At 55.3% G+C, this 24077-nt stretch overlaps 8 protein-coding genes across 8 annotated transcripts; 2 read left to right on the top strand and 6 right to left on the bottom strand.

The window, feature by feature from the left end:
* Nucleotides 1-803: 803 nt before the first annotated feature.
* CTAM01_03586 (uncharacterized protein) lies at nt 804-3060 on the top strand (the record flags this gene model as incomplete). The annotated part of the gene is made up of 2 exons (XM_060519621.1): nt 804-1317; nt 1367-3060. 2 exons carry the CDS (start codon nt 804-806, stop codon nt 3058-3060), a joined length of 2208 nt encoding a protein of 735 aa, XP_060385827.1.
* A 755-nt stretch (nt 3061-3815) lies between these two features.
* CTAM01_03585 (carboxylesterase) lies at nt 3816-5835 on the top strand (the record flags this gene model as incomplete). Its single annotated transcript, XM_060519620.1, has 3 exons — nt 3816-4146; nt 4239-4513; nt 4627-5835. The coding sequence occupies 3 exons, from the start codon at nt 3816-3818 to the stop codon at nt 5833-5835; spliced, it is 1815 nt and encodes a 604-aa protein (XP_060385826.1).
* Nucleotides 5836-6550: 715 nt separating this feature from the next.
* On the bottom strand, nt 6551-7798 carry CTAM01_03584 (transmembrane alpha-helix domain-containing protein; the record flags this gene model as incomplete). The annotated part of the gene is made up of 1 exon (XM_060519619.1): nt 6551-7798. The coding sequence occupies one exon, from the start codon at nt 7796-7798 to the stop codon at nt 6551-6553; it is 1248 nt and encodes a 415-aa protein (XP_060385825.1).
* A 697-nt stretch (nt 7799-8495) lies between these two features.
* On the bottom strand, nt 8496-9374 carry CTAM01_03583 (uncharacterized protein; the record flags this gene model as incomplete). The annotated part of the gene is made up of 1 exon (XM_060519618.1): nt 8496-9374. The coding sequence occupies one exon, from the start codon at nt 9372-9374 to the stop codon at nt 8496-8498; it is 879 nt and encodes a 292-aa protein (XP_060385824.1).
* A 1142-nt stretch (nt 9375-10516) lies between these two features.
* On the bottom strand, nt 10517-10843 carry CTAM01_03582 (uncharacterized protein; the record flags this gene model as incomplete). The annotated part of the gene is made up of 1 exon (XM_060519617.1): nt 10517-10843. One exon carries the CDS (start codon nt 10841-10843, stop codon nt 10517-10519), a length of 327 nt encoding a protein of 108 aa, XP_060385823.1.
* A 3508-nt stretch (nt 10844-14351) lies between these two features.
* Nucleotides 14352-16739, bottom strand: CTAM01_03581 (uncharacterized protein; the record flags this gene model as incomplete). Its single annotated transcript, XM_060519616.1, has 3 exons — nt 14352-14595; nt 14652-16472; nt 16531-16739. The coding sequence occupies 3 exons, from the start codon at nt 16737-16739 to the stop codon at nt 14352-14354; spliced, it is 2274 nt and encodes a 757-aa protein (XP_060385822.1).
* Nucleotides 16740-19483: 2744 nt separating this feature from the next.
* CTAM01_03580 (uncharacterized protein) lies at nt 19484-19985 on the bottom strand (the record flags this gene model as incomplete). The annotated part of the gene is made up of 3 exons (XM_060519615.1): nt 19484-19723; nt 19799-19820; nt 19912-19985. The coding sequence occupies 3 exons, from the start codon at nt 19983-19985 to the stop codon at nt 19484-19486; spliced, it is 336 nt and encodes a 111-aa protein (XP_060385821.1).
* A 1843-nt stretch (nt 19986-21828) lies between these two features.
* Nucleotides 21829-23970, bottom strand: CTAM01_03579 (helicase associated domain-containing protein; the record flags this gene model as incomplete). Its single annotated transcript, XM_060519614.1, has 1 exon — nt 21829-23970. One exon carries the CDS (start codon nt 23968-23970, stop codon nt 21829-21831), a length of 2142 nt encoding a protein of 713 aa, XP_060385820.1.
* Nucleotides 23971-24077: the final 107 nt, after the last annotated feature.

The raw sequence follows: 24077 nt of genomic DNA, 5'->3' as shown, positions 1-24077 counted from the left end.
TACACCTCTTAGCGTCTTCTTCCGGCAGTTTGATGTCGGCGCTGGATTGGGTAGGGAAGCTCCACTCCAAGTCAACAAACACTAACAAGTGAGGTGCGGGGTCCCAGACACCCAAATGGACGGGAAGGACGCGACTTGGAGTCTCAACGCGTCTCTTAGTCATCCCAATCTGGGCTCTCTCACCCGTCTCACCCGTTAGCCGTTGCCAGTGACACGGAGTAGATGCAACGAAACGGGAGGTGCCTCACCCCCGTGACTACCCGGAGGCCCTTGGCAAGCTGGTCCTCAGAACTCGGGAGCGAGGGGATCTATCGAGCTTGCCACGCTTGTGCTCATTCGCTGTTGGTTGGTGGTTTTATTGGGAGGAAACTGACAAGTAGGGAAAAGATCAAATTGAAGCCAATTTCCCGCCATCTTGGTGGCTGTCAGGCTAGAAGTTCTTCTCTTCCACATCACGCTGTTTGTCATGCTTCCATTCCGCTTCCATCCCAGAACAACAAGCACTTTAGCCCATCATATTCAAAGAGCTCTTCTTTTTGGACACTTTCAGCCTCGTCCTCCACACTCGGTCTTGAACCAGAATCTTACGGCCAATACCTACAGAGAGTGCCGTCTACGAAGTAGTGTTCCAGCCAATAACCCCGCCATATTACACGTACCCCAGCTGGTCTCAAGCGAAATTGCTCGCCAATCCCAGACAGCCCACTGTCTCCCACGTATTCCGGCCCATTTGTCTTTCAATTTGTCTGGGGTCAGTGGTTCCTTGTCTGGGTTCAGGTCGGAATCGGAGATTGTCGAGCACAATGGGTCGCCTCTCTCGATCCAACACCGTGGGCCACGGCTTCGGCATCCTCGAAGACACCTCTGGTCCCGGCACTCATGCTTCTTCTGACGCAAACGGCCCTCACACCTTCAACAACGTTGCTGCTCTCGAAGATTGTGACACTAACAGTCGCCAAAGAACGCCGGAATTCATCGACGCTTTAACCGACAAACTCAAGGAATTACATATTTACAGTCCTAAGAAGAACCGTGCCGACAGATCACTGCTGCAACCTGTGCGACGCCGCACTCGATCTTCTATTGACTCCAAGATCTTCCCAACCCTTCAACACATCAGGGAAGAAGTCGAAATCTGTGACGGAAACTCAAGTGTGACTAGCACTACGCAAGGACCAGTCCTTGCCAACTTGCCTCAAGAGACCAAACAAGACGAGGGTATCCCATCATCAACTGAAACACGTGCTGCCGTACCGACTTCCCCTCGCCAAACGTCGGAATCACTTGAAGCCAACGGGTCCAACTTCTGTTCTGAAGGTTCGCTCATCCGATTGCTGCCATGTGGTCTTTCAACTAACCATATTAGTCCTGCGCGCAATTGGTCTTGAACAGCAACATCTTAACACAGATCCTAACATACAGAAGTCCATCGCACGGCACAGGTCAGGTCAGTATGACTATGTACTTTCGATTCCGGACCCAGACGGCCCGACTAGGCGCAACAATGCGACCAGTAGACGAGAAGACGTCACGCTCGACTATGGCTGCAACGTCTTAGTCCACACCGACCGCGCTGAGGAAAGTCTATGCAGTCAGCGAAAACCGGCTAATGCTTTCAAACTTCTAGCAACACCTCTGATATTTGACGAATCATCTCGGAGTGCGTCGCATTCATCGTCAGGAAACGACGACAAGATGGCTATTGCTGAACCGCTTGTTCGGCTTGCCTCTCCAGCGCCTGCAGGGTACGAAAGCCCCGTGACGAAATCTGCCATCGACGTGTCCGTCGTCGAACAAATCCACTCCAAGGAGTCATCTCTGGACTACGTGGACCACCCCAAGGACAGAGTAGTTTCCTTCTCGTCTACGGATGAGAGCATAGCCCCAACAGAGGACGTTCCCCGCACTCCATCTAGGTCAACCTCGACCAGTTCAAGATCTCGAATTGAGGACTCAGTGGAAGCCATCGATAAACTCGAGGAGGAATTGGAGGCCATTAACACCCGCTTGGCGACACCAAGCAAGTCTCGACGGATTCAATCTGTGGTGGATGAGTCTACTACGACAGCTCCCACAAGGGAATCACCTATTAGGCGGCCCGCCCCCACGTTGAACCGCACTCAATCTGTTGGCGCCGCAGCCAAAAGATCGTCACAGGTACGCGCAAACCAGAGAAAGTCTGTCAATTTTGACAGCGATATCCCAAAGGGATCCCCTGGAAAAGCACCTACTACAAGGCCTCCTGTGCCTCGTCCAACCAGCCTTCTACCGCCCAAACCGCCTGCCAAATCCACGAGGGCTCCTACCAAACCCTCTTTTGAGCTGCCAGGTGAGGCCACCGCTCGCGATATCAAGGCGAGGCGCGACGCTCGCCTGGCTCAACAGGCCCAGGAGAAGGCCGCTGCGGCAGTCCCTCAGCGAACTAGATCTCTCAAGGCCCCGACCAAGCCTAACTTTGAGCTGCCCGGCGAGGCAATTTCCAGGCGCAAGAGGGAGGAGCGAGAAGCTCGTCTCAAACAGCAAGAAGAGGATGAGCGAAGGCGTCGCGAGTTCAAGGCGAGTCCTATCAAGGCAAGGCTGGGAACGGCTACGCAACCTCGAGAGACCGTGGCTAGTCGAGCTCGCCAGAACAAGGGATCCGAGGCCAGCGACATGGAAAGCCCGTCGAAGCGCTCATCAATCATGGGCACTCCTCGTACCCTTGCGAGAACGAGTTCGACGAGGTCGCCACAGACTCGCGGCAGAGGTACCTTACAGTCAGGTACAGAGACCCAGCTTAGCCGTGCTACATCTACATCTACGGGTAGCATGAGCGGCAAGCGAAGCGCGCTATCTGTTGAGGAGATTGAGCAGCAAAAGGTTAAGGGCCGTGAGGTCTTCCACCGTGACAACTCCTATACCCAAGACAAGGAGCGAGAGCGCCGCGAACGCGAGTGGAACGCTAAGATGGCCCGCGAGCAAGCTGCGGAACGCTCTAGACAAGCGAGCCGAGAGTGGCGCGAAAAGCAACAACGCAGCAAGCTCGCTGTCCTGGCTGCCGCGGCAGGCCAGACAGTATGATGGGCCCGACGTGAGGATTTTTGAGACCCTGTTTAGCATGATTTGGCCCTTCTTTTGTAAATTATTCGACCAGTGTATGGAGCCTGGCGCCTGTGCTGATGGAGATGCGTGGAGTCTGGGGCAACGGTATCGACTGTTCAGCTGGCAAGGTTGACACATAGACACGTGCCGTATAGGAGTTTTGATGTTCAGTTTTAGAACTTGCTTATGGTTTAGCATCGATATGTCGATTGCTGTCCTTGTTTATAGTTTGACTAGGCCCGTTGGTTGCTGAAAATAAATCTCTCTTAACCCATGAGTACAACTCTGAAGACACTTGTTTGGGTACTGTATGTGAGCACTTATAGATCAACAATGCTATTTTCAGATCAATGATCGTACAAGTAGTCCGTGGGAGCATTTACCGCCTACTGCAGAGATGAGAACGTTTGATTTGTGAGAACCGTCAGGCGGGTATTCGTCAATGAACAAGACACCGCGTTGTAGAGGTTCGAGTGTAACCCGGGGTATGGAGACAACGGCGGGACCGCACGGCCGGCTAGCGTGCCGGCGCTAGCGGAGCACGCCAACGACATCCCGTTGGGTCCAGCGGATGGGTCGCTCCTCTTTAACCTTTCATTACATCGACATACAAGCAATTTCAGGATTGGTAGATTCGACGGAAGACAAAAGCAAGCCAGCAATCGGACACATCTCGGCATCAATTCTTCACAACCTAATTTTTGGTACTTTACCGCGAAAAACGCCATTAGAACATGAGCCCCGCAGCCTCAACCTCATCCCGAGACCAGCGGCCGACGGTCCGTCTGGATCAAGGAGTTTTCGTCGGCACCACGCTCTCTGAACCAGAGTTCCCGCGCGATGTGGAGGCGTTCCTCGGTGTGCCGTATGCGAAGTGCCAGCGTCTTCGTCGGCCGGAGGAGCCGGGCCACTCTGGCGACTCGTTTGATGCGGCCGAGTACGGACCCGTGTGTCCCACCGCGGACCCGACGTACCCAGCGGATGAAGAGGGGTGTTTGAACGCTAACGTATTTCGTCCGGTGGGGGCAGTGGTGGAAGGGAAGAAGGTCCCGGTTTTGGTGTATAGTAAGTCCATGGTTTCCCCCTTTCCAGCCGACGGTTGCGGTGCGGCTGTTTGAAGTACAACGTATGTATGTACTGACAGCAGTCGAATGTAGCGCATGGCGGGGCTTTCAACTTCGGAAGGGGAGGGGAAAGGAATCTCGCGGCGTTTGTTTCGTTTTCGAAGCGCGATGTGGTTGCCGTGAGCTTCAATTATCGTCTTGGGCCGCTGGGGTTCCTCCCGTGTGGCGTTGCTGCCGGGGAAGTCATCGCGAATCTGGGGTTGATGGACCAGAGGGCGCTGCTCGAGTGGGTGCAGCGCAACATTGGCAGGTTTGGCGGAGACGAGGGGGATGTCACGGTCATGGGCTTCAGCGCCGGGGCGCATTCGGTATGTTCACACCTCCTTCACAGCCATCTTCCATCTCTCTATTACTATTCCACTCTTCCCCTAGGATGAAGTAGTCATGAAAGGGAGAGTCGATTGGAGTGCTAACACGCAAGCACACAGCTCGGCCACCACCTCCTCTCCCCGCCCTCGCGCCGCCTCTTCCACCGCGCCATCCTCGAATCCGGCGCCCCGACAGCCCGCTCCGTCCTCGCGGCCACGCACCCCGCCACGAAGCACAATTCACCCGCTTCCTAACCCACGCAGGCCTTTCTAGACTCTCATCGACGCCAGACAAGATTTTACCAGCCCTTCGCGCCCTGCCCCTTGAAAAATTCCTTCAGGCCTCGCTGGCTACCTGGTCAGAGTGTGCCCCCTCGGTCCAATGGCCCTTTCAACCATCCATCGAGGAAACCAGCAGCAGCAACAACGACAACGACAGCAGCAGCAGTAGCATAATCCCCCTCGCCCCAATCAAAACCTGGACTTCACCCACACTCCTCCCTCCCCTCCCGCCCCTCCTAACAGGCTTCAACACCTCCGAAGGCACAATGTTCGTGCCCGCAACAGCCTCCTCCCCAACAGCCCTCTCAGACTTCTTCTCCGCCCTCATCCCCGCCCTCTCCGCCGCAGACCTCGCGACCCTGGAGACGCTGTACCCGCCGCCGTCGACGTACCCGCCTCCTCCGACGGCCTCTCACGGCGCCCAGTTCCGGCGGCTGGCGCAGGCCTACGGGCACTACGGGTACATTGCACCGCTCCTCCACTCGGCGCACTTTGCCTCCAAGAAGAAGTCGGCCGGGGATGCTGGCGCGGCACCGGTCTGGGTATACGAGTACGCCGCACACGCCGACCTCGCCGCCGCAAACCACGGCGACCACGTCCCCGCGGCAACACACGACACGAACATCCTCACCCCGCACAAGACGCCCGGTCTGCTCGCCGTCTCGGACGCAATGCACGCCCACTGGTCCTCCTTCGCCACGACCTCTGACCCCAACGCCGTCGATACCAGCCATGACAACCCGGGCCCAACCTCAAACGACGTCTCCTGGCCCCCCTTCATCTCCCCCTTTGGCGACACCGCCGCGGACGACTACATCCCGCGACCGGCAGACGACCCCACCGAGACGAGGGGCACGATCCTCGTCTTTGGCGAGGGCAACGACGAGCTCATGGGCCGTCTGGGCCAGCGGCGCCGGGGCACCGTGGCGCGCGTGCGGACGCTGACCGAGGCCGAGGTGAGGCAGTTCCGGTTCTGGTGGGATCGGGTTGGGCTGAGCGAGGGTATGGGTGTTGTTGAAGAGGAGGGGTCCAAGTTGTAGGAGAATCTGTTACAGACGAGTCGATTGTTAGTGGAAAAGTTCGTGTTACCAGATACAGACTCTGCGCTTAGGTGGCTTATAGTGAAACGGCACGATAAAGCGATATGAATGCAAGAGTAGATTGACAAAGGAATATTCATTCATACGTGTCTATATGAGACTGTGTTTCGAAATCTTAGAGATGTCGACTATCCTACTCTTTAACTACCTACTACTATACTAGAATCCTCCAACTTTTCTTGTGCGGAAGCTCGTTTCTTGCTGCCAAGGTACCCTTGGTTGCTTTGCCCAGGAAAGACGTTAGCAAATCATGTTGCCTGTGCGCGCCCTTCATGAGCATGCAATGTACAACAGATTAAACTGGAGCAACACGGTGTGGATAGCATGGGTCGATATAAATCCCCAAGATGTTTATGTATATGACGAATAAATCATGTGCGTCGAAGTGGATTATGATCTCCGTGGCATTGGGCGAGCCATTACGTTTGGAATACGCCAGGCAAGGCAACGGAGTAAACAATATTAAAAGTAAGAGAAGCGTCGCGTGGCAATAAAATGCCACCGTGTCGCATGGTGCCGTAAATCCGTAACGCCGTATGTGTTTCTCGATTTCGAGATCGTTGGTCTGATGGGGAGGGTGGGTATCTTCGGAACAGAACCCCAGCAGACTAATAAGCAACAAACAAAACTTTTGGAGTAACACACCAGACCTTGTCTAGAAGTTCTGGGAAATACCAGCGTTTTGCTGTTGGGGATAGTGCGAGGGGTTCTCAATCCGAGTGTTGCGACGAGCTGGGTTGTCGCGGATGACCGGTTGGCCGGGGAGCTCAGTAGCCGGGTTGGCGTAAGGGCTGTCAGAGTACGGGTTGTTGGCGTACTGATCGTAGTAACCATTCCCATTGCCATTGCCGTTGCTGCCGCCGCCGCTGTATGCCATGCCGATTCCGTCAGAGGTATCTGAGTGGTTCCCTGCGCTGTAGGAAGATGACGCATTGGAAGGTCCACGTTGAACACCGCCTCCACGGTTCATGGCTGCTGAAGGGCCCATGGCGCCAAGAATTTCGCCATCAGGTGAGTACGAGCCGTCGTTGATCAAAGGCTCTCCTGAACGGTTGTCAGTTCCTCCATGGCTGGGTGAAGTTGTATCCGAGTATGCCGCACCTGTGTTGCCTCCGGACATGGTCGTGGACGCCTTACGTCCGGTGGAGCCGGCAAGAGTGGTAGAACCCCAACCACGGTATCCGGATGAGGCCGCATCTTCCTTCATTTCGTATGAGCCGCCATCGCCAAGGGACGGGATTGTGGGGTCCGCGTTCGGGTTGTAGGCATAGTCCTCGACCTCCTTTCGTCGCTCCTCCTCGGCGTCCTTGCGCTGCTTCCTCTTTCTCCAGAAGTACAGGCCAGCCAGGATGAGCAGGGCAACAGCAGCGATGGGTACGACAACAGCAACCGCGATAGTGCCCCCGTTACCAAGACCGCCCTTGGAATTACCGCCGGAGTTGATGGCGCCGCCTGATGCCGTAGCGGAAGCAGATGAGCTGGCAGCAGTGCCGGTCTGCGTGACACCCTTGGTCTGAGTGATGACGGTAAAGATGGTGCTTGTCTGACCTCCCGCTTCGGTCGGCGTGATGACGACAGTAGTCGCGACTAGGGTAGTTTGCTGTTGCTGGGTAGTACTTTCGGCAGCTTGAGTAGTCGGAGTCGTGTTCTGCTGCTGAGTAGTTGGTGCAGCTGCCGCAGAAGTCGTCGCTGCCGGAGCTTGAGACGTGGTTGGTGCTGCTGCCGCGGAGGTTTGCTGCGTCGTGGGTTGTTGCGCGGTGGTAGGAGCCGCTGCTGCGGAGGTCTCTGCCGGAGGAGTGGTGGTGACGGCGGCGGCGCTCGTCTCTGCGGGTGCGGAAGTGCCCGGTGTCGCGGCGGGAGCCGTTGTGGCCTCGCCGCCCGGGGTCGTAGCATTCGACGACATTGTGTTTTCTTGTCTCAGCAAGATCTGTGGTGGTTGACTAGGTGGTGAAGACATATTAGCGACTGGTGAGGGAGCAGCTTTGATAGCATCGCCAGACTCCGAACAAGGGATGATGAGTATTCAACAAAACAAGACGACGGAAGAGCTGAGATGGGACGAGGGGTTGGGCAATTGGCAACCAAGGCCAAAGACCCAATCATTTTGTGCGCAACTAACACAACAGATGCAGCAGGTTTCTTGGGAGGCAAATTGATGATCGGCAGAGATGCCGTAGTGCACTCGGCAAAATCTGGGAAGCACAGCGTCGAACAACGTACCTCCAATGAGAGCGATTGGCTCACACGTAGCTTGCAGGGCGGAGAAAGGGAGGTGTTTCAATACAAGCGATTCTGCAATGAACAACTCGTCGATTTAGTCGATTTAAAAGTGCGGTCGACTCTCAACCAAGCAGTGTGAGAGGCCAAGTTTGGCGATACACGTGGAACTGGCGGCGGTTCGAGGCCTCGGTTCAGGGTAAAGCGACACACAATTGACGGGTGCGTCGGGGTGTCGAGGCGAGGATGGAATCTTGGTCAAGAGTTTCTTTGGAAAATTGTGGGAAGTAATTGTCGCGTCTGGGCGGTAACAACGGCGATGGAGCGACGGGTGTTCAGACAAGACGAACGGTTGATTATTGGCGCGGGTGGCTGAGTCAGGTTCAGGTGGTGCCTCTGTGTGCCTGTGAGGGAGCTCCCAAGACGGACCGTCTCCTGGCTACTGCGCGGGTCGGCGTTGGGTTCGGCGGTTGGCAGGGCCCTACTTCGCTTGGTTCGTACAGACGAGACGGTACCTGGTCGCGGGCAGTATCCGTCCAAGGCGTATTCCGTAGTGCCGCGCGAGTATTGTAGTATTGTCGATCCTCAGTGACGAAGTGGGATCGATTGGCGACGGCGTCACAGGAAAGTGGGAAAAAGCAAAAGGACAGGGCAGAGAATTTGCAAGAGTTAGAGCGAGAGGAGGAAGGTGAAAAGTAGGAAGAAATGGGGAAGAGGGGAAAGAGGAGGAAGGAGGAGAGCAAGGTCGCGATTTCCTTGGAAGGATGCGGACTGATGCTGATGCCGCTGCCAATTGAAAGTGAAAGAGGAAGGACCGGGGAGGGGGTTGACGAGCAAGGACGGCCGGGGGACGGGGGTGGAAGGATATTGACGGGAAGGCAGCGAAAGGGAGGGAGGCAGAAGGGGGGAGGGCAGCTCCGAAGGAGCGGCAGAGGAAGGCGCGGAAATATGTATGTTTTGAGCCAGAGCAATCCAGCACCTCTTCGTGCAGCGTGCCTGCCCAAGTGAAGTGGACCGACCTCCCCTTCCTCCTTCTTCACAGCCCTCCCGCCCTGCCATTTACGTCCCAGGGAATCATTGGAAGTCACGACCGTCAACCCTGCTGGCGTGTGCCTGTCTCGTGTCCGAACATCTAGCTCCAAGCTGCAATGTACGGATACTGCAAGCCAGCCTCCAGTGCAGGTCAAAGTCAGACTGCAAATGGAAGACCAAAAAAGGAAACTCAGTGGTACTGGCCTGACTGGGTAGACTGACCTGACCATCCACCGTTGCCTTAAGGTGCGGGTGGGTGGCTCAGCGGGAGTTAGGGCCGCTGCTTCAGTGGCAGGGCGCTGAGCTATGCTGCGACCAGCCTCAGGTCAGCCAAGACAGTACATGATCTCTCCTACAAAACTTGCGCTGGACATAAGTATCACCCCGATGTTACTGACGCATCTGCCAGTGGAGCGGACCTAGAGAGAACCTGACTAGGACAAAGTACCTTGTAGAAAGGGCCGATCTGTAGTTCGCGCGAGGTATGCATGGCACGTTGCAATGAATGGGCTCAGCCATATGAATACCTATCTATGCGGACAGCAGAGAGAACAATTTTAGCCCTATTGAGTTCTCCGAGTCTCGAGTCTTGAAAAATTGACAGCTTCTGCCCAAAGTCTTAACTCTTGTCGCGTGCTCGAGAGGAACAAGGCGGCTTCTGCCGTCCATCATCTCCGGTGTCTCAGTCATTTCGCAACTGCTGCGGTACATGCCCGTTGAGATTGCGAATTGCTAAGCCGCTGCCCTCTCTGGCTCGCAGGGACCACAAACTCCCCGAGCCTCGAGGGACCCCTGGCACGAACAAAAGCCTAAAGCCCTTGGAGCTCCTTAGAGCTGGCCATACATCACAGCACCAAGGACGAATGGAGAGTACTCCCGGAAGGCGGCAGCGGATGCTTCCAGTCCGGGAATGTTGGCTGCTTCCTTTCATATCGTCGAATGCCTGCCGAGTCTTGTTCCTGATCCAAACGGGCCAAAGAGGGAAAGACCAGCAACCAGCTGCCTCCAAACCCACCTGGGCCACCGGCCTTAGCCCTCAGGTCAGAACCGTCAGGTATGCCGCAACGCAGCCGCACATGGTCCCTGATGTCCCTGATGTGCGTTCCCGATGTCGCGGCTTCGACACCTTTCAACCAGAGACATGAATGCAAAATACGACACCTCAAACGCGACACGCCAGGTAGATACGCAAGCAACTCAAAGCAAGGCATGTCGGTCAGGTTTCACCTCATCTACTCTCTCTTCTCAATTTTGCAGACTCTAGCCAACTTTCAAACCTAAATACTTCAGACGACGGACAGCCCGCAATCAAAATCCAGTCAACCTCCACTATGGTATCTTGCTGTGCGAAAACATCCCGGCAGGCCATCCTTCAACCAGTCCCTGCACCGGCCGTGCCTCGCTCTGGACTTTTAACTCTGGACGCCTGGAGACTGGAGTCCTCTCCCTCGGGCCCGTGGAGAAAATTGACCTCATCAACGGGATTCGCGAGTTCGCTTCGCTTTGCTGGGGACACCGGAGGGCCCGTTCGCTCCCTCTCGTATCCAGAGTGACGGTCGTGAGCTCCAGAACTGGTTAATTTCCCCTGCCCAGCGAGCATGCACCTTCCTGGTAGACCACGCCGACTGCCAGGTCCACCGTCTGCAACACTCGAGATGGCATCATTTGCTTCCAAAGAAGAAGAAGCGAAGAAACGCATCGCAACCCTTCTGGTGGTCAATCTTCTCCGTACGAACATACGGACACAGTCTCAAAGGGTCACAAGTCGGCAAGTGCCAGTTGGCTCATGTCCACGAATACGTATCTTGGTCTCAGTCCACGTTGGGATGTCTCAAACAAGCCAACGCCCGGTCAGGAATGTCACCGACCTTCACCAACAACCAATCCTCACAAGTTTTGAAGTTCAAATTTCGATGCATGCCTCCGAGACTCTGTTATCTCTTGGCTCTCACCATTCAACCCACCCGCTATTGTCGAACACACCGACTCTACTGATGACTTGTTTATTTTGAAGCTCATATCCACCTTGGTCTCCCTTACGTCTTCTCTATAGCGACCAGGTTCAGCCTTTACCGACCTGAGCGTTTGCCTCCCTCTACGGATACAGGCTTCTCGGCACCTGTGGAGCCGTTCGTATCCCCCAAAATAGAGGCTGCTGATCCTCAGCCGGTGCCTTTTTCTCGGCGAGCACCGCATTCGATCTGTTGTGCGATCCCATCGATCTACAAAGGTAGCCGTATGGCGTCAATTGCGCGCTTCTGTTGGTCAGATCGGCGGGGGTTTGGCCTGCTTAACCAAGCACCAGACTGCCAGAATGCATCTCAGCCAGCTGTCGAAGCGCGGCAGGACGATTTCGAACGAAAGCCGGCCGGGTCAAAACACACCCGGCCGGCCCTGTGGCGGCTAACAACCATCGTGGCAGCACACGTCGGAGGAGAGCTTGAACCTTCCGGCTGAAGCTGGACAACAACCTTAAGTCGACAAAGGCTCGAATGCTGGCTTGGCAAAGGGTAGCTGGCATGACATTGCTGATGCTTCAAGGGCTGCTTTCTTCGATAACGCATGTCTGACTAACAACCGGTCGTTTCTCCGTCACTATGCCATTGGCACGAGCTTATTCGGCCAAAGGTTACGGTTCCATCCCTCCTGAATTCTCTGTAGCATTGGTGGTCAGAGTCTTCTGTCATCCAGACCGCTCCGGAAGCTTGTCACACAAGCCTCGAAGCTGCATAGTCCAGTGTCCGGATCAAACAAGCCCACCGCTGCCTGTCTGCAGGTCACAACTCAGAGCCTCTTGGCTTCAAATCGACGCTGCCACAATGCTCGCCTTCTTTCTTTGCGCGAGTATTCAGGCAGTTTGAGTTCGAATGCAATCGGTCGTAATAGCCAGTATGGCGGGCTCTGTCATCGTAATGGCCTGCTATTATGACTTCAATGGCACATATACCTCCACATGACGTCCGTCCATTGTGCCCAACCCTGGCTCAGCATCCGCAAACTTCAGCCGGGATACATTGTCAAGTTTGGCCCCAGGATGTCAAGATCTCATGGCGTATTGGCATAATAACAACAGGAACAATATGCCCTCGGTTCGGGCAGGGCTCTTGAAAGCAAAAGATCTACAGCAACCAACGTCATGTTCCCCTCACTTCCCTCCACACTCACGGAGCATTGACCCAAACTTCGTCGACCTCTCAGCCTCTGTCCTTGGAAAGCATTTTGCAAAAGGGTCTTGGGATCACTTCATCCCAACATCCGGACTTCGGCTTTTGTCCTCAATTCGACGACGAGACCCCTCGCCGACCAGATTCAATCGTTCCTACACAACTTTCTTCGGACCAAGTCCGATGATGGCGATGCCGGTACCCGTAGGTTGGATTGCCTTAATGCAGTCGACTATGCGTGTCTGGCCTGTGTAGTGTCACGTCACCGTGTGCGCCGTCAAGCTGCCGGGACTCTCTCACCGACAGAAAGAACCTTCGATGTGCTCTTTCTCACGCCACCTCACCGGAAACGTACATTCGGCACGAGGCGAGGTAGCGCAACGCCTGCATAGACTCAAAGTCTCTCGATGTTGTTTGCCAGATCCGTGCCGACACCGTTTGGCTCATCGAATTAGCAACCAGGAATCCTAGACAGCAAATCGCCCTCTACAAGAGCCCCTTCAAAGGATCGTTCTTTGTCTCCTGTTTGTATTTTACATCTGTCCGATTGACACTTGATTAGCTTAACGGCGCTCAATTGGCTTCCACCATGGAGCCACGCTACCCGAGCTCTGGTCTCGTCTCCAAAACCGCCACACGTATGGCTATGCCCTCCCAAATGCCGCATTTTAGAAAGCAACCCAGCCCCTCCACCCATTGGCTTACGGGTGCCCTCCCTTCGAGCAAACGCCACTGACTGTAAGCTTGGGTCAAGCGTGAGCCTTCCCGCTCCACACAAGCCATCCAAGTGTCCGATGTAAAAATAACTTTACCATTAAGCTCTTTCCGGATGCTTTCGAAGGGCATCTGATTGCCATCCCGTCTTTTCTCGAAGCACGCCAAGTGTCGTGTCCGTATGCGCGCCAAAGGGCTGGCTTTTCCATGCAAAAATCGGGAGGCGAACGGGCTGCGGATGGTTATTGATTGCTGACTCGTCTCCAAGAGGAAAACAACCGTACGCAGCACGGCAGTTGTACAGTACGTTGCTTACTGACGGAGCATTCATCCTTCTCGAAAGACAAACATCTCGTGATTCCTCATCGAACTGCTTGGAACCGAGATGCAGTCAGACTCTGACTAGACAAGACTAGACTTGCCTTGGTAATCGATACCCCGGCCAGCGCATGCCCGACCAAGCGGCGCCGGGGCATCTGCTCTATCTTGCGACAAAACTTTCCGTTTGCACCGTGGGGGCTGTGGCGGCGGCTGTGTTCTATCTGATTGTGTCCTAGCATCCGCCGATTCACGATGTGATTAGGCTTAAATCATTTCCAGAGCGCCGGAGCATTGGAGGCCGTCAGATCTACCGATGCCTTTGGGGAGGGTTCTCCGTACGGCGTACGGTTACCCTGTAGCCTCGTCTACCCTACGAGGCCTTCCGACTTTGATATGCCGGTGTCTTTGTGAGCACTAATGTGGTGTAGTATCATGGAAGTAGGTCATGGTAGTCACGGGGCTTCCTATGCCTCGAGTTAGGCCATACATGCGTGTTACAGCCCACATATACAGGAAGAGAAAACCATCACTTTGCAACACAAGACGAGACACAAATCTCAGTATACTTTCTGTAGTATTCATCATCTAGTTGTTGATGGTTGGCATACGGTAGCAATGTCCCGGAGCCCTTTTTCTATATGCAAACCCTCCCGCCATGTTGCCAAATGAGGCTGAGGGACAGGGCTGGTTTAAAAAATAAAAACTATTTGTCGTGACCCAAATACTCCACGCAGCGAAACAGAAAAAGGGTTTCAACACAAAAAGACATTAGCAGTATATCGCTACTAAATGCGAGAAGAAATAACACCGTTATGCAAAATTCCAAATCCCATAAAGGTAAGGGTAGAAAGGCTCCTCTTTTTGTTTGTCCGCGCAAATTCATGTACATGGATAATCCCAGTGCGTGCGAATAGGCTCAAAAGTCGTGACCGTCGATTCGGCGCTGCCGTATCAATACGCGGAAGTCAAAGTAATGATATCAACAAGCAGAAAAACGTCGTTCGCCATTTAAGGACGCATGCCCCATTGCGGCTTGAGCTGGTCATCGAGGGCCGTTGGCGTGAAAACAGTGTCACCGGGCAGACGGCTGACTCTGCCGGCACCGCTGCGGAGAGCGGCCTGTTGGACAGCCGAGATACCACTACGGTTGCTACGAATGCTACCAGCATCGCTCATGTTGTCACCGTCCTTGAACTTGCGGGGAGGAGCAAAGTCGAGACCAGTGAAGGTTCCGGATTTACGCAGCAAGTGACTGTCCAACTGTTAGTGACTTCTACATCTTTCCAGTGTCTATAAGGGATAACTTACGGGCTGGGCATGGCAGGCATCTCTTCGAAGCTGCTAACCAATGGGGAATGAACAGGAATTGAAGGCGCTGCGTAAGGGCGTCTCTCACCCGCCGGACTCTGGGAACGGCCACGGGCGCGGGAAGAGAAGGTCTCGGGAGGAGCGAAGTCGAGAGGGTTCAGGATGGAGAAGGAGTCATCCTTGAGCTTGGACGGGTTGGGCATGGTAGTCAAGTCGGCAGGGGGAGGTCCCTTGGGCTTGGGTCTACCCCCAGCGGTCCTGTTGGACACTGAAGAGCCAGGCCGAGGAGTGTACTGGCTGGACATGTCGGATCCCGGTCGAGAAGGTCCAAGGCGGCTGGACATGGCCGAGCCGGCACGAGGAGGAGGACGTCTGCCACCGGGGCCGGGGCTGGCCATGTGACCGCCTATGGAACCATGCATAGCTCGGGGAGGAGGCGGGCCACGGAAGCGGGAGCCGCTGGGTGGTGGCGTCATTGCACGACGAGTGACGGGCTGAGCGTAGGGCATGACGAACGAGTTGCTCTCAGGGTCGAAGTAGGCATCGCCGCCGGGACCACCGTTGTAGCTAGGGTCGTAGTCCTCATAGTATTGAGGGCCGCCAGGAGGAGGTCCTCTGGGGGGTCCGCGAGGTCCTTGAGGCATGGGAGGCGGGGCTTGGCCAGCGTGCGGGTTGTCGGGGTCGAAGTACTCCTTGTAGAATGATCTGATTCTGTTGGCACGCTCTTCAGGGTCCTCGGACTCAGTCACCTCATCAGGAGGCAGGGGTCGGAAGCCAACTGAAAGCCTCTTGGCGTCCTGACCCGGAACACCAAGTGCACGTGACATGCGGTTGTCGTTCATATCCACAGAGCGTCTCTGAGATCGGCCTCTATCCTCAAAGTCATAGTCGTAATAGCTTTCGCGGTCGTAAGCATTCGTTTCCTCGGGCACAATAGTCGGGAGTGTTGAGGGAGCAGCATTCTTCTGGGCAGGGAAGTTCATGTCGTCGAGACCAAGGCCAACGGGGGCTGCGGCCGGTGTGCTATCCAGCTCTTGAACTTCGGGGATGGACGGGTTCTTGGCGGATGGACGAGGGTTGCTGGGAAGTCCCCTTTGAGCGACAGGGGCAGGTTCCGGGACGTCGGGAATCTGAGGAAGGGAACCGCCGTTTCTGTCATCGGGGTACGGCATGGTCTCGATCTTGGGAATAATAGGCTCAGCGATGAGCGGGCTTCGAATGACCGGGGATGTGGGGGACAAGACGACGGGAGAATTTGTCGTCATGATTTCGAGGGCGGGGGAGCCAGACCTAGACTTGGGCGTGGCGAAGGGGTCTGCCGTCGCAGGAGGAGGCCTGGGAAGGGAGTTTTGCCTAGGAGGCAAGGTGTTCTGGGTCATCGTGGTGCGACCAGTCATGGCGGAACCGCGTCGGCTCGTCGATTTGGTGTAAACGGAAGCACCATCGGGCTTGTACGATCGGATGGAACCAACATCGCTGCCGGTGTACCCAGCCACGGGCCGGTAGGGGTCTGCCTCGCTGTGGAGGGTTCTCGCGAGAGAGTGCAGAGACTCACGCGAGCTCTGAAGACCGGGGGGAAGAAGGTAGGGGCTGTCCAGGTTCATGTCCATAGACAGTTGACGATGCTTCGTGTCGAGGCCCATTCCCTTCTCACGGAACATCATGCTCTTGCGCTTTCCTTTTCCACCCTTATCAGAACTGGTCTCGCCAAGTCCGAAATCCAGGCCTCGGTTGGGATCAGTCGCATCCTCCTGTTTTTGCCTCTTGACATTTCTTCGGTGGAAGTAGAACAGCAAACACAAAGCGCCAACGATGGGGATCCTAGGAACAGTCAGCACATTCGTACACATACCCTACTCGAGAACTCGTTGAGACCTACGTGACGCCAAGAGTGATGGGCAATGTGAGGGTAGAAGGGTCGACTGGCTTCTCACACTGACTGGCTGAGCCGGTACAGGTTTCTCTCGTTCCAATGATACGAGAGACGATTCGGAGGGGCGCGACAGATCGCTCGTTGTTGACCGGCTGGACGTCCCGGATGGGAATTCGGGAGGCCATCACGTAGCCATTGGCGTTGAACGAAGCCATTTTGAAATTGTGCGGTTTCGACAGAAAGATACCGTGGTACCTTGAAGCAACTCTCCACTGATAACCGGTTCTCTCTTTGAGGTCGACGGTTGATCTCGAGAATTTCTCCTTCCTTCACTGATTGAAATTACCACTATGCCACCATTACCGGACTAAAGATCGTATCGGGGAGTCGGGACGGATTTCGAGGGGATGGTTGGGACAATTGGTTGAATGTCAAGACACCAAAGCAAGTGGTCGAAGGATTCGAGTTTTGAATCGAATCTCGTGCGAAGTGAACGGTTCCGAACGCCTGGGCGGGATGCTGTATACAAAAAGAGTGACTACCACCGAAAATATTCGGTCGGTGGAATTCTGGGTTTGGGGTTTTGTTGTGTTGAGTAAAGAACGACTTTGGAGTGAGTTTGACGGGTCGGTCAGATCCGGTGATCCATTCACACAATCCACGATGTTCCTAAAAAGAGTGACGAGCCCGCTGGCAGGCAGAGAGAGGATTGTGGAAAGTGGAAAGTCGGCGGATGTCACTGGCCTCGGAAGATCAGAGTAACGACCGACGATGGGGGGGAGTAGGGACGGAAGGAACGAGGAACGAGAGTAAGTCCCTTTTGGGGGTGAGGGCGAGCAAAAGAGAGGCGAGAAGGAGATCCGAGAGTGGGAGCGAAAGAAGACGGAGACGAGCCACCACAGTCCTGAGTCCACAGTCCACAGTCCACAGCAGCAAGCAGCGACAGGCTGCAGGTCAAGCGAAGCGAAGCGAAACGAGCCAACGAGCGGACGGGGAGGAGGAGATTGAGCAGCAACGGACCAACGAGACAACGACTCTTGCACGCAGCCTTGACCTGGACCTGTACATGGACCTGTACCTGGACCTAGACCTAGACCTGGACAGCTCACTCTTACTGCTGTTCCTTTGCTCCTCTGCTCCTTCGCTGACGGCTCCTTGCTGGCTCCTTACTTGTATGTGCACCATGGAGAGGAGGGCCAGAGAGAGAGAGAACCTTGAATATTGACCCATGACCGTGAGCCTGGACCTTGTAAGATGGCCGGGATGATAACAGCTAGACCCATCGTGGACATCCCACGCCGTCCTACCGCCAGACACGAGAGCGAGTGCTACCATTGGATCGAATGGAGTTCAATAAGTTCAGTAGCACACGAAAAACGAATAAAAAGATTGGGGGTGAGAAACTCAGGAGGAGGAACCACTGGACTGTGGTCGGACGGTACCCACGGTACGTACACAAACTACCCAGTACGTACCCGTAATGAAAAGGGGGGTGGTGCCTGTCAACCTGGGAAAGTCCCAGGGTGATGGGCCGGGGTTGGAAAGAACCGTTTTTTGTGGAAACGGGCGAATGAAAAGCAATTTCCTCAAATGAGCCGGGGCTGGCGCGACTTTTACCACCCCTGGTCCGAGCCCGCAGAGGGCAGCACGGCACGATTAGTGTACGCAGCGCGAATCCTCTGCGTCTTCTCCTTCGTTTTCTTCCATCTCTTTCTTCTCATCCGTACGGACACGGAGGAGTATCTATCGCCTTTTCGTATGGCAGCATGATTATTATTCGCTTCGGACCTCCATTTAGCTTCTGACGGCCTTCCTCTTACCATTTGGTTCTATTCTGGTCTGCAACACTGTATACCGCCGCTACCACATCTCCATGAATACTATCAACTCGCGCCATTGGCTTCCTACCCGCGCTGTCCACACCCAACCGTTCTCTCAAGCAGCCGCAAGTCAGGTACGGGCGACCGCTGACTGGCTGATGCCGGCTGTGCCATCCCAAAAGCGTTGCACTAAAATCGATACAAGCGCATGGTCCTACAGGGGCTTTCCTCGTCTAGCGCAGGGATTTGCTGCAGGAACGCGCCCCTCCTCGACCTTGGAAAGCTCCAACGGGTGGAGATCGTTCATCAGATGGCATCACATTGGATGGTTGGGACGGTGAACAAACATCAGTCAGCAGAAGCAGCACGGTCAACAGACACCGTGCAAAAGATTGCCCTTCTTACGGTCGATTTCCACCCAAACACCCGCCGTATCCTACTCACCTTCATCCCAACACTTCGATGTTTGGTGTTTCGTCCGAACAAGGAGTTGATTTCTTCACACTGTCACCACCTCAATTCTTACCGACGAAAAATATTCAATGGGACAAAAGATGTGGCAAAGCAGCAGACGGACAAGATGCTCTGGCCTCACTCTGCGATTTGTCCACCTCCGCCTGCGCAGGCGGTAGAAGTACATGCACAACCACACCGCAGGCTTGCAGCGCTAATCTTCCCGACGAACTAGTGGCTTCAGTGGCTTCTAGATCCTCGGCCGCTGTTTCTGGATCCAGACTGGTCTCAGACATCCCCAGCATCCGTTCATATCTACTCTTATGAATACGCTGTCCATCTTGTTGTTTTCTTATGCACCCAACATCAGGGGCACAAGCCAATCTATCGACAAGACTTATCGGGAGACTCCGCCGACACTCGAGCCTAGGTTGTCTCGCTGGCGAAACCACACCCAACCCCCAGACCCAGCCCAGGTCTCTACCGAAATTGGAGCCGTTACCTGAAGCTGCGTCGGGTCTTTGTCTCTCCTCTTGGAAGTCAGGTCCCGGGTTTTACCAAGGGGTTGCCGGACGGTGACGACGCCGGCGACAAGTTGCAATTCTTGGACATGGAATGAGGTCGTCAACGGTCACAGCCTGGCAGGCGGGCACTCCCGGGGTTAAGGTGAACCTCTCCTGATAAACTCATCGAGGAGGCTGAGCTCCCGCCCGCTCTCCACCATGCTCCCCCGCTGGCGCGTTCGCGATCCACGACAGTTTATGCCTCTCTTCTCTTGACGTGCCGACTACCCATTGCAGCTTACCTCTTTTGGCCCAACTCCCAATTGGACCACTCAACGCGTATGGAGTATGCCTCTGGTGTATCAACCAAACCATCCTACGAAAGGCATAGATAGGCTTGCAACCCCGAAAGCCTCTGCCTACCTATACTTAGCTGATGGTGTTGAACGGTGCGACGCAACTCCTGACTTGCGCGTCTCTTATCAGAGTTTGTCTTACAGTGCATCCGCACATCATCGTACTAAATCGCGCGCACGGCTTCTCATCTCTAATCAGCGTTTCTGCATGCAACACCGGGTAGACAACCGCATTGTACAACAGGCTGAGCTTACCAAAACGCAGACGGTAGCGGTAGCATTGCCAGCGAGTCCAACAACAACACCAACGCGGCATCTCGAGCCGTCATTTCGGCTCTGGGTGGGGGTGGGCAATCCCAGTAGCAACTCCAGCGACGATCACTCACCTCTTTCAAGGGTAAACACCTCCGTTCAAATCAGAGAGAAACAGGGAAACAAAGGCTCCCCTCTTGACCCAGGACCTCCCAGCTTCGCATCATGCGGTCGCCGCGTCGCACCTCTCCCCTTTTACGGGGGATCCATGCAGCGACAACGGAGGGCCGGGTTAAGGGGCCGGTAAGAAAAAGAGATGCGGCAGTTGTCCGGCTCAGCGCATCGCATCTGGTATCCTTTCCCGCCGGCACCGATAATCGAGGGGGATCTGAGTCGCATGTCATCGCGATGCATTGCAGCGCCAGTCCCGTTCCTTGGGAATTCGAGCCAGGTGTCTGCCATGGCTGTTGGCCTGTTGCTAATCGGCTGGATGTGTTCTCGTCCGGCTCTATCGTCCGAGACTCGAGAGTAGCCGTCATCGGGTTTCTGGCCGGTGCAGCTACCAGACTACCAGCAGCGGTGCCAATGCCAAGAAAAGAGGGGAGTGCTCATCCCCTTTTGCAAGACAGTCCCTGATTCCACCGACGTTCCAATGTCCCCGCCGGGTTCTTCTATTTGAAGAGAGACAGAAGCATTCCGCCTGCATGTCTACGTAAGCATGTCTCCGGAGAAACAAGCATAGACGTATGTCTCGTCTCACGTGCCACCCGACAAGACAATGTCACCTCATACGAGTGCGAGAACAATAAAGCCACACGAGTTGTCCAGGTGTCCAACAACGTTGTCGAATTCCCTCGATCCAAGACTCAGGGGTTGAGGCGGCTCTGAACTGGCAAGATTGGCTAGACCAGCCGCTGCTGATGAGGATGAGAAAAAGTCAATCCCATTGCTGGCTTGGCGAACCAGTCAAAAAGCCCAAATCACAATTGGCATTGCCCCCAGTCGAGTAATTAAGCTAATCTCGATGGATCCTCCAAAGCTTGGTCATTGGCCGAGAAATCTTGATCGGCCCCGTCCTCTTGGTGTGCTCTAGATTTGCTGCCAATCACAATGCCTGGTGGTCGACCGCTATCACGACAGTCTGCAACGCTCGTATAAATGGCGTATAATCGGCAACTGTACAGATGCATTTCATAAAGTTGTGATTCCTTGCACAACCTTTACATCACCCACTGATTATGTAGATGTGCTATCCGTACGCCGTATATCGATATCGTTATCTCTACGGAGTACGGATACGCTGACTCCAGACTGTAGGACACTCCACATAGACTCTATGGCCAACGGGTCAATTTCGAGCCCTGCAACGCCACCATAAACTTGTACGGATAGTAGACACTGTCCGACGGTTGCACTCGGCCCGCTGTATCAAGGACAGCGGTATCGACACGGTCCTGCTTCAGGTGCTAATAATTGTAAATATCTGCCGCAGCACACTATCGAGTCTTGAATCGTGTGAGTTCAATGTCCTGGCTTTGTACGAATACGCAGTGCGGATATTCTACCTTGCTTCCATTTTCTGTACGGATATTGGCAATGGTCCAAAGTTTCCACCGCCAAGGAATAAGTCTGAAAGTTGCAATAACCTCATGTCCGCCCCTGTGAGGCTCTGCCAACCTGACATAGGCTGCATAGCTCAGTGTCCTGATTACAAAATAAAACGGCAGAATCTTCGCTTCTTCAAGACCTCAACTGCCCAGCTTCATCGGAACCCCCGTCGCCCTAATCTCGTCTCATCTCGCCCTCCGCGGCCCTCGTACCACAGAAACAAGGGCCCCTTCCCCCCTTCCTACTGCTCCCCAGCTTCACATCCCATTCAGTGATTCTAGTATCCTCCCCCGTGGGCTCTTTTCTCCTTTTTCATAGCGTTTCAGCTTCAGCCTCGTCGCGAGCCCGCCGCGCCGAACTGTCCGACAGCTGGTAGAACTCGGGCGCGTACTCCACCAGCCAATTCTTTTCGATTTTTGTAATGTCCCGTATGAATATCTTGTTGGCCGTCTCCATGACCTCGTGGAAGATGACCCAGTCGGCCTTGCGGTTGAACATGAGGGAGCTGGGGTGCGCGTGGAGCGTCGTCTCGCCCGAGACGTTGCGGAACGTGCCGTCCGGTTGCATCCTCGCCGCGTGCGCAAAGTAGCCCGTCGTGAGGCACCGCCGGATCTGCTCCGCCTTTGTGGAGTTGTCGTGCTTTTGTTGATGCTGCTGCCGTGAGCCCGCGGGGCCGAAGGACTGCTGCTGCTGCTGCTCATTGTCGGCGGCGATGCCGAACTTTTCGAGGTACCGCTTCAGCTGGCCCCGTATGCTGACGGCCCTGGTCATGGTCTTGAAGTTGAGGTTGTGGTCCCGGCAGAACTTTGACTCCTTCCTGCCCTTTGTCACAAAGGCCTGGTAGGCGTTGAGCAGCGTCAGGTGGTCGCCCTCGTCGGCGGCGAACTTGCGCCGCGACAGCTCCATCTGTTGCCTCTCGCCGTCGTGGTGGAACCAGACGTTGTTTCCGCCGGCGCTCGTCATGGCCGCGATGGTGAGCATCTCGCTCATGCACCCAAACGACTGCGCGCCGAGCAGAGTTTTTGCCATCATCGGCTCGACGGCCAGCTCAGCCATGCGGTAGCCCAGCGGCTTCGTCAGCTTGGCGTAGTCGTCGAGGGCACCCAAGGAGTAGAGGAGCTCCAGGGCTTTGGCCATGAGCTCTGCCGGCGGCGGGCTGAGGAAGTTGAAGCGCAGGACGTTGTCGATGCCGAGGGCTTTAAGTTGCAGGATAAAGGGCGCCAGGTTGGAGCGCTGCATCTCGGGGACGGTGACCTCGGGGAGGGCGAGGTAGGCGTCTTCCGTGTAGAGCCGGAAGCATTTGCCCGGTCGGGTGCGTCCCGCGCGGCCGGCGCGCTGGGACGCCGAGGCCTTTGAGATGGCGGTCGAGGTGAGGGTCTCGATGCCCGTCCGTGGGTTGTAGGCGCGCAGCTTGGCGAAGCCCGTGTCGATTACGTAGACGATGCCGTCGATTGTGATGGAGGCTTCGGCCATGTTGGTGGCGAAGACGACCTTGCGCGTGCCCTCGGGAGGCTTATCAAAGACGTACATTTGTTGCTCTGTCGAGAGACCCGCGTATAGGGGCAGCGCTTGTAGTGTCTGCTGGCCGCGAGGTTGGTTCGGGTCGAGCAGGCGGTCGGCAACGGCTTGGACGGCGTTGTCGATTTCTTCACGGCCTGTGAGGAAGACGAGTATGTCGCCTTCGGACTCTGTCGTGTGTATGTCGAAGACTGTGGAGATTGCCTTTTCGACGTAGTCCTCTGTTGGTGATTCTAGATAAAGGACGTCGACGTGATGTGCTCTGCCCTCCAGACTAATAATTGCACCCTTCTCATTGTCGTCAGCGGCATCGGCCTTTCCATCCTTGTCCTCCGGAGCGGTGACCGTCTTCTTCTGCTCGTCCCCCGGAGAGGTCGTGAAGAACTTTAAGAACTCCTCAGCCTGTAGTGTTGCACTGCTGATGATGATGCGCAGCTCAGGCCTCTTCTTGAGAATCTTCTTGAGTAGTTCCAGGAGGATATCAGTGCTGATGGAACGTTCGTGGGCTTCGTCAACCATGATGACAGAGTACCGCGTCAGCAAGGGGTCAACAAGTGCTTCCCTGATGAGCAGCCCGTCCGTCATGAACTTGATGCGCGTCTGCGCCGAGGTGTTGTCCTCGAACCGGATAGCGTAGCCGACCTGCTGACCAATCTCACAGCCAACCTCCTCGGCGACGCGGAGCGCGACCGTCGTCGCCGCCACGCGGCGCGGCTGCGTGATGCCGATGACCTTGCCGTCTGCGCACCATCCCGCGGCTTCGAGGAACTGGGGGATCTGCGTGGTCTTGCCGGAGCCGGTCTGGCCGACGACGATGGTGACCTGCTTGGTCTCGATGAGATAAAGAAGGGCCTGGCGGTGCTTTGCGATGGGGAGGAGGGCTGACGGCTTGTGCAGGGCCGGGATGAAGGCCGAGTTGAGATCGAAGTCTGCCATGGTTTGGTGAGAACCTTTTGGCTATTGACTAGAGACTGTTTGTGTGTCAGAAATGAGTGATGTTTATTCAATGTGGCGATTTTACCTTCAAATGCTGGCAACTGACC

This window comes from Colletotrichum tamarilloi (assembly GCF_030869305.1).
Source record: "Colletotrichum tamarilloi strain Tom-12 chromosome Unknown Scaffold_8.1, whole genome shotgun sequence".
Classification (NCBI taxonomy): Eukaryota; Fungi; Ascomycota; class Sordariomycetes; order Glomerellales; family Glomerellaceae; genus Colletotrichum; species Colletotrichum tamarilloi.
Note: the sequence above shows the minus strand (reverse complement) of the source record. Positions and strands in the feature narration are given on the sequence as shown.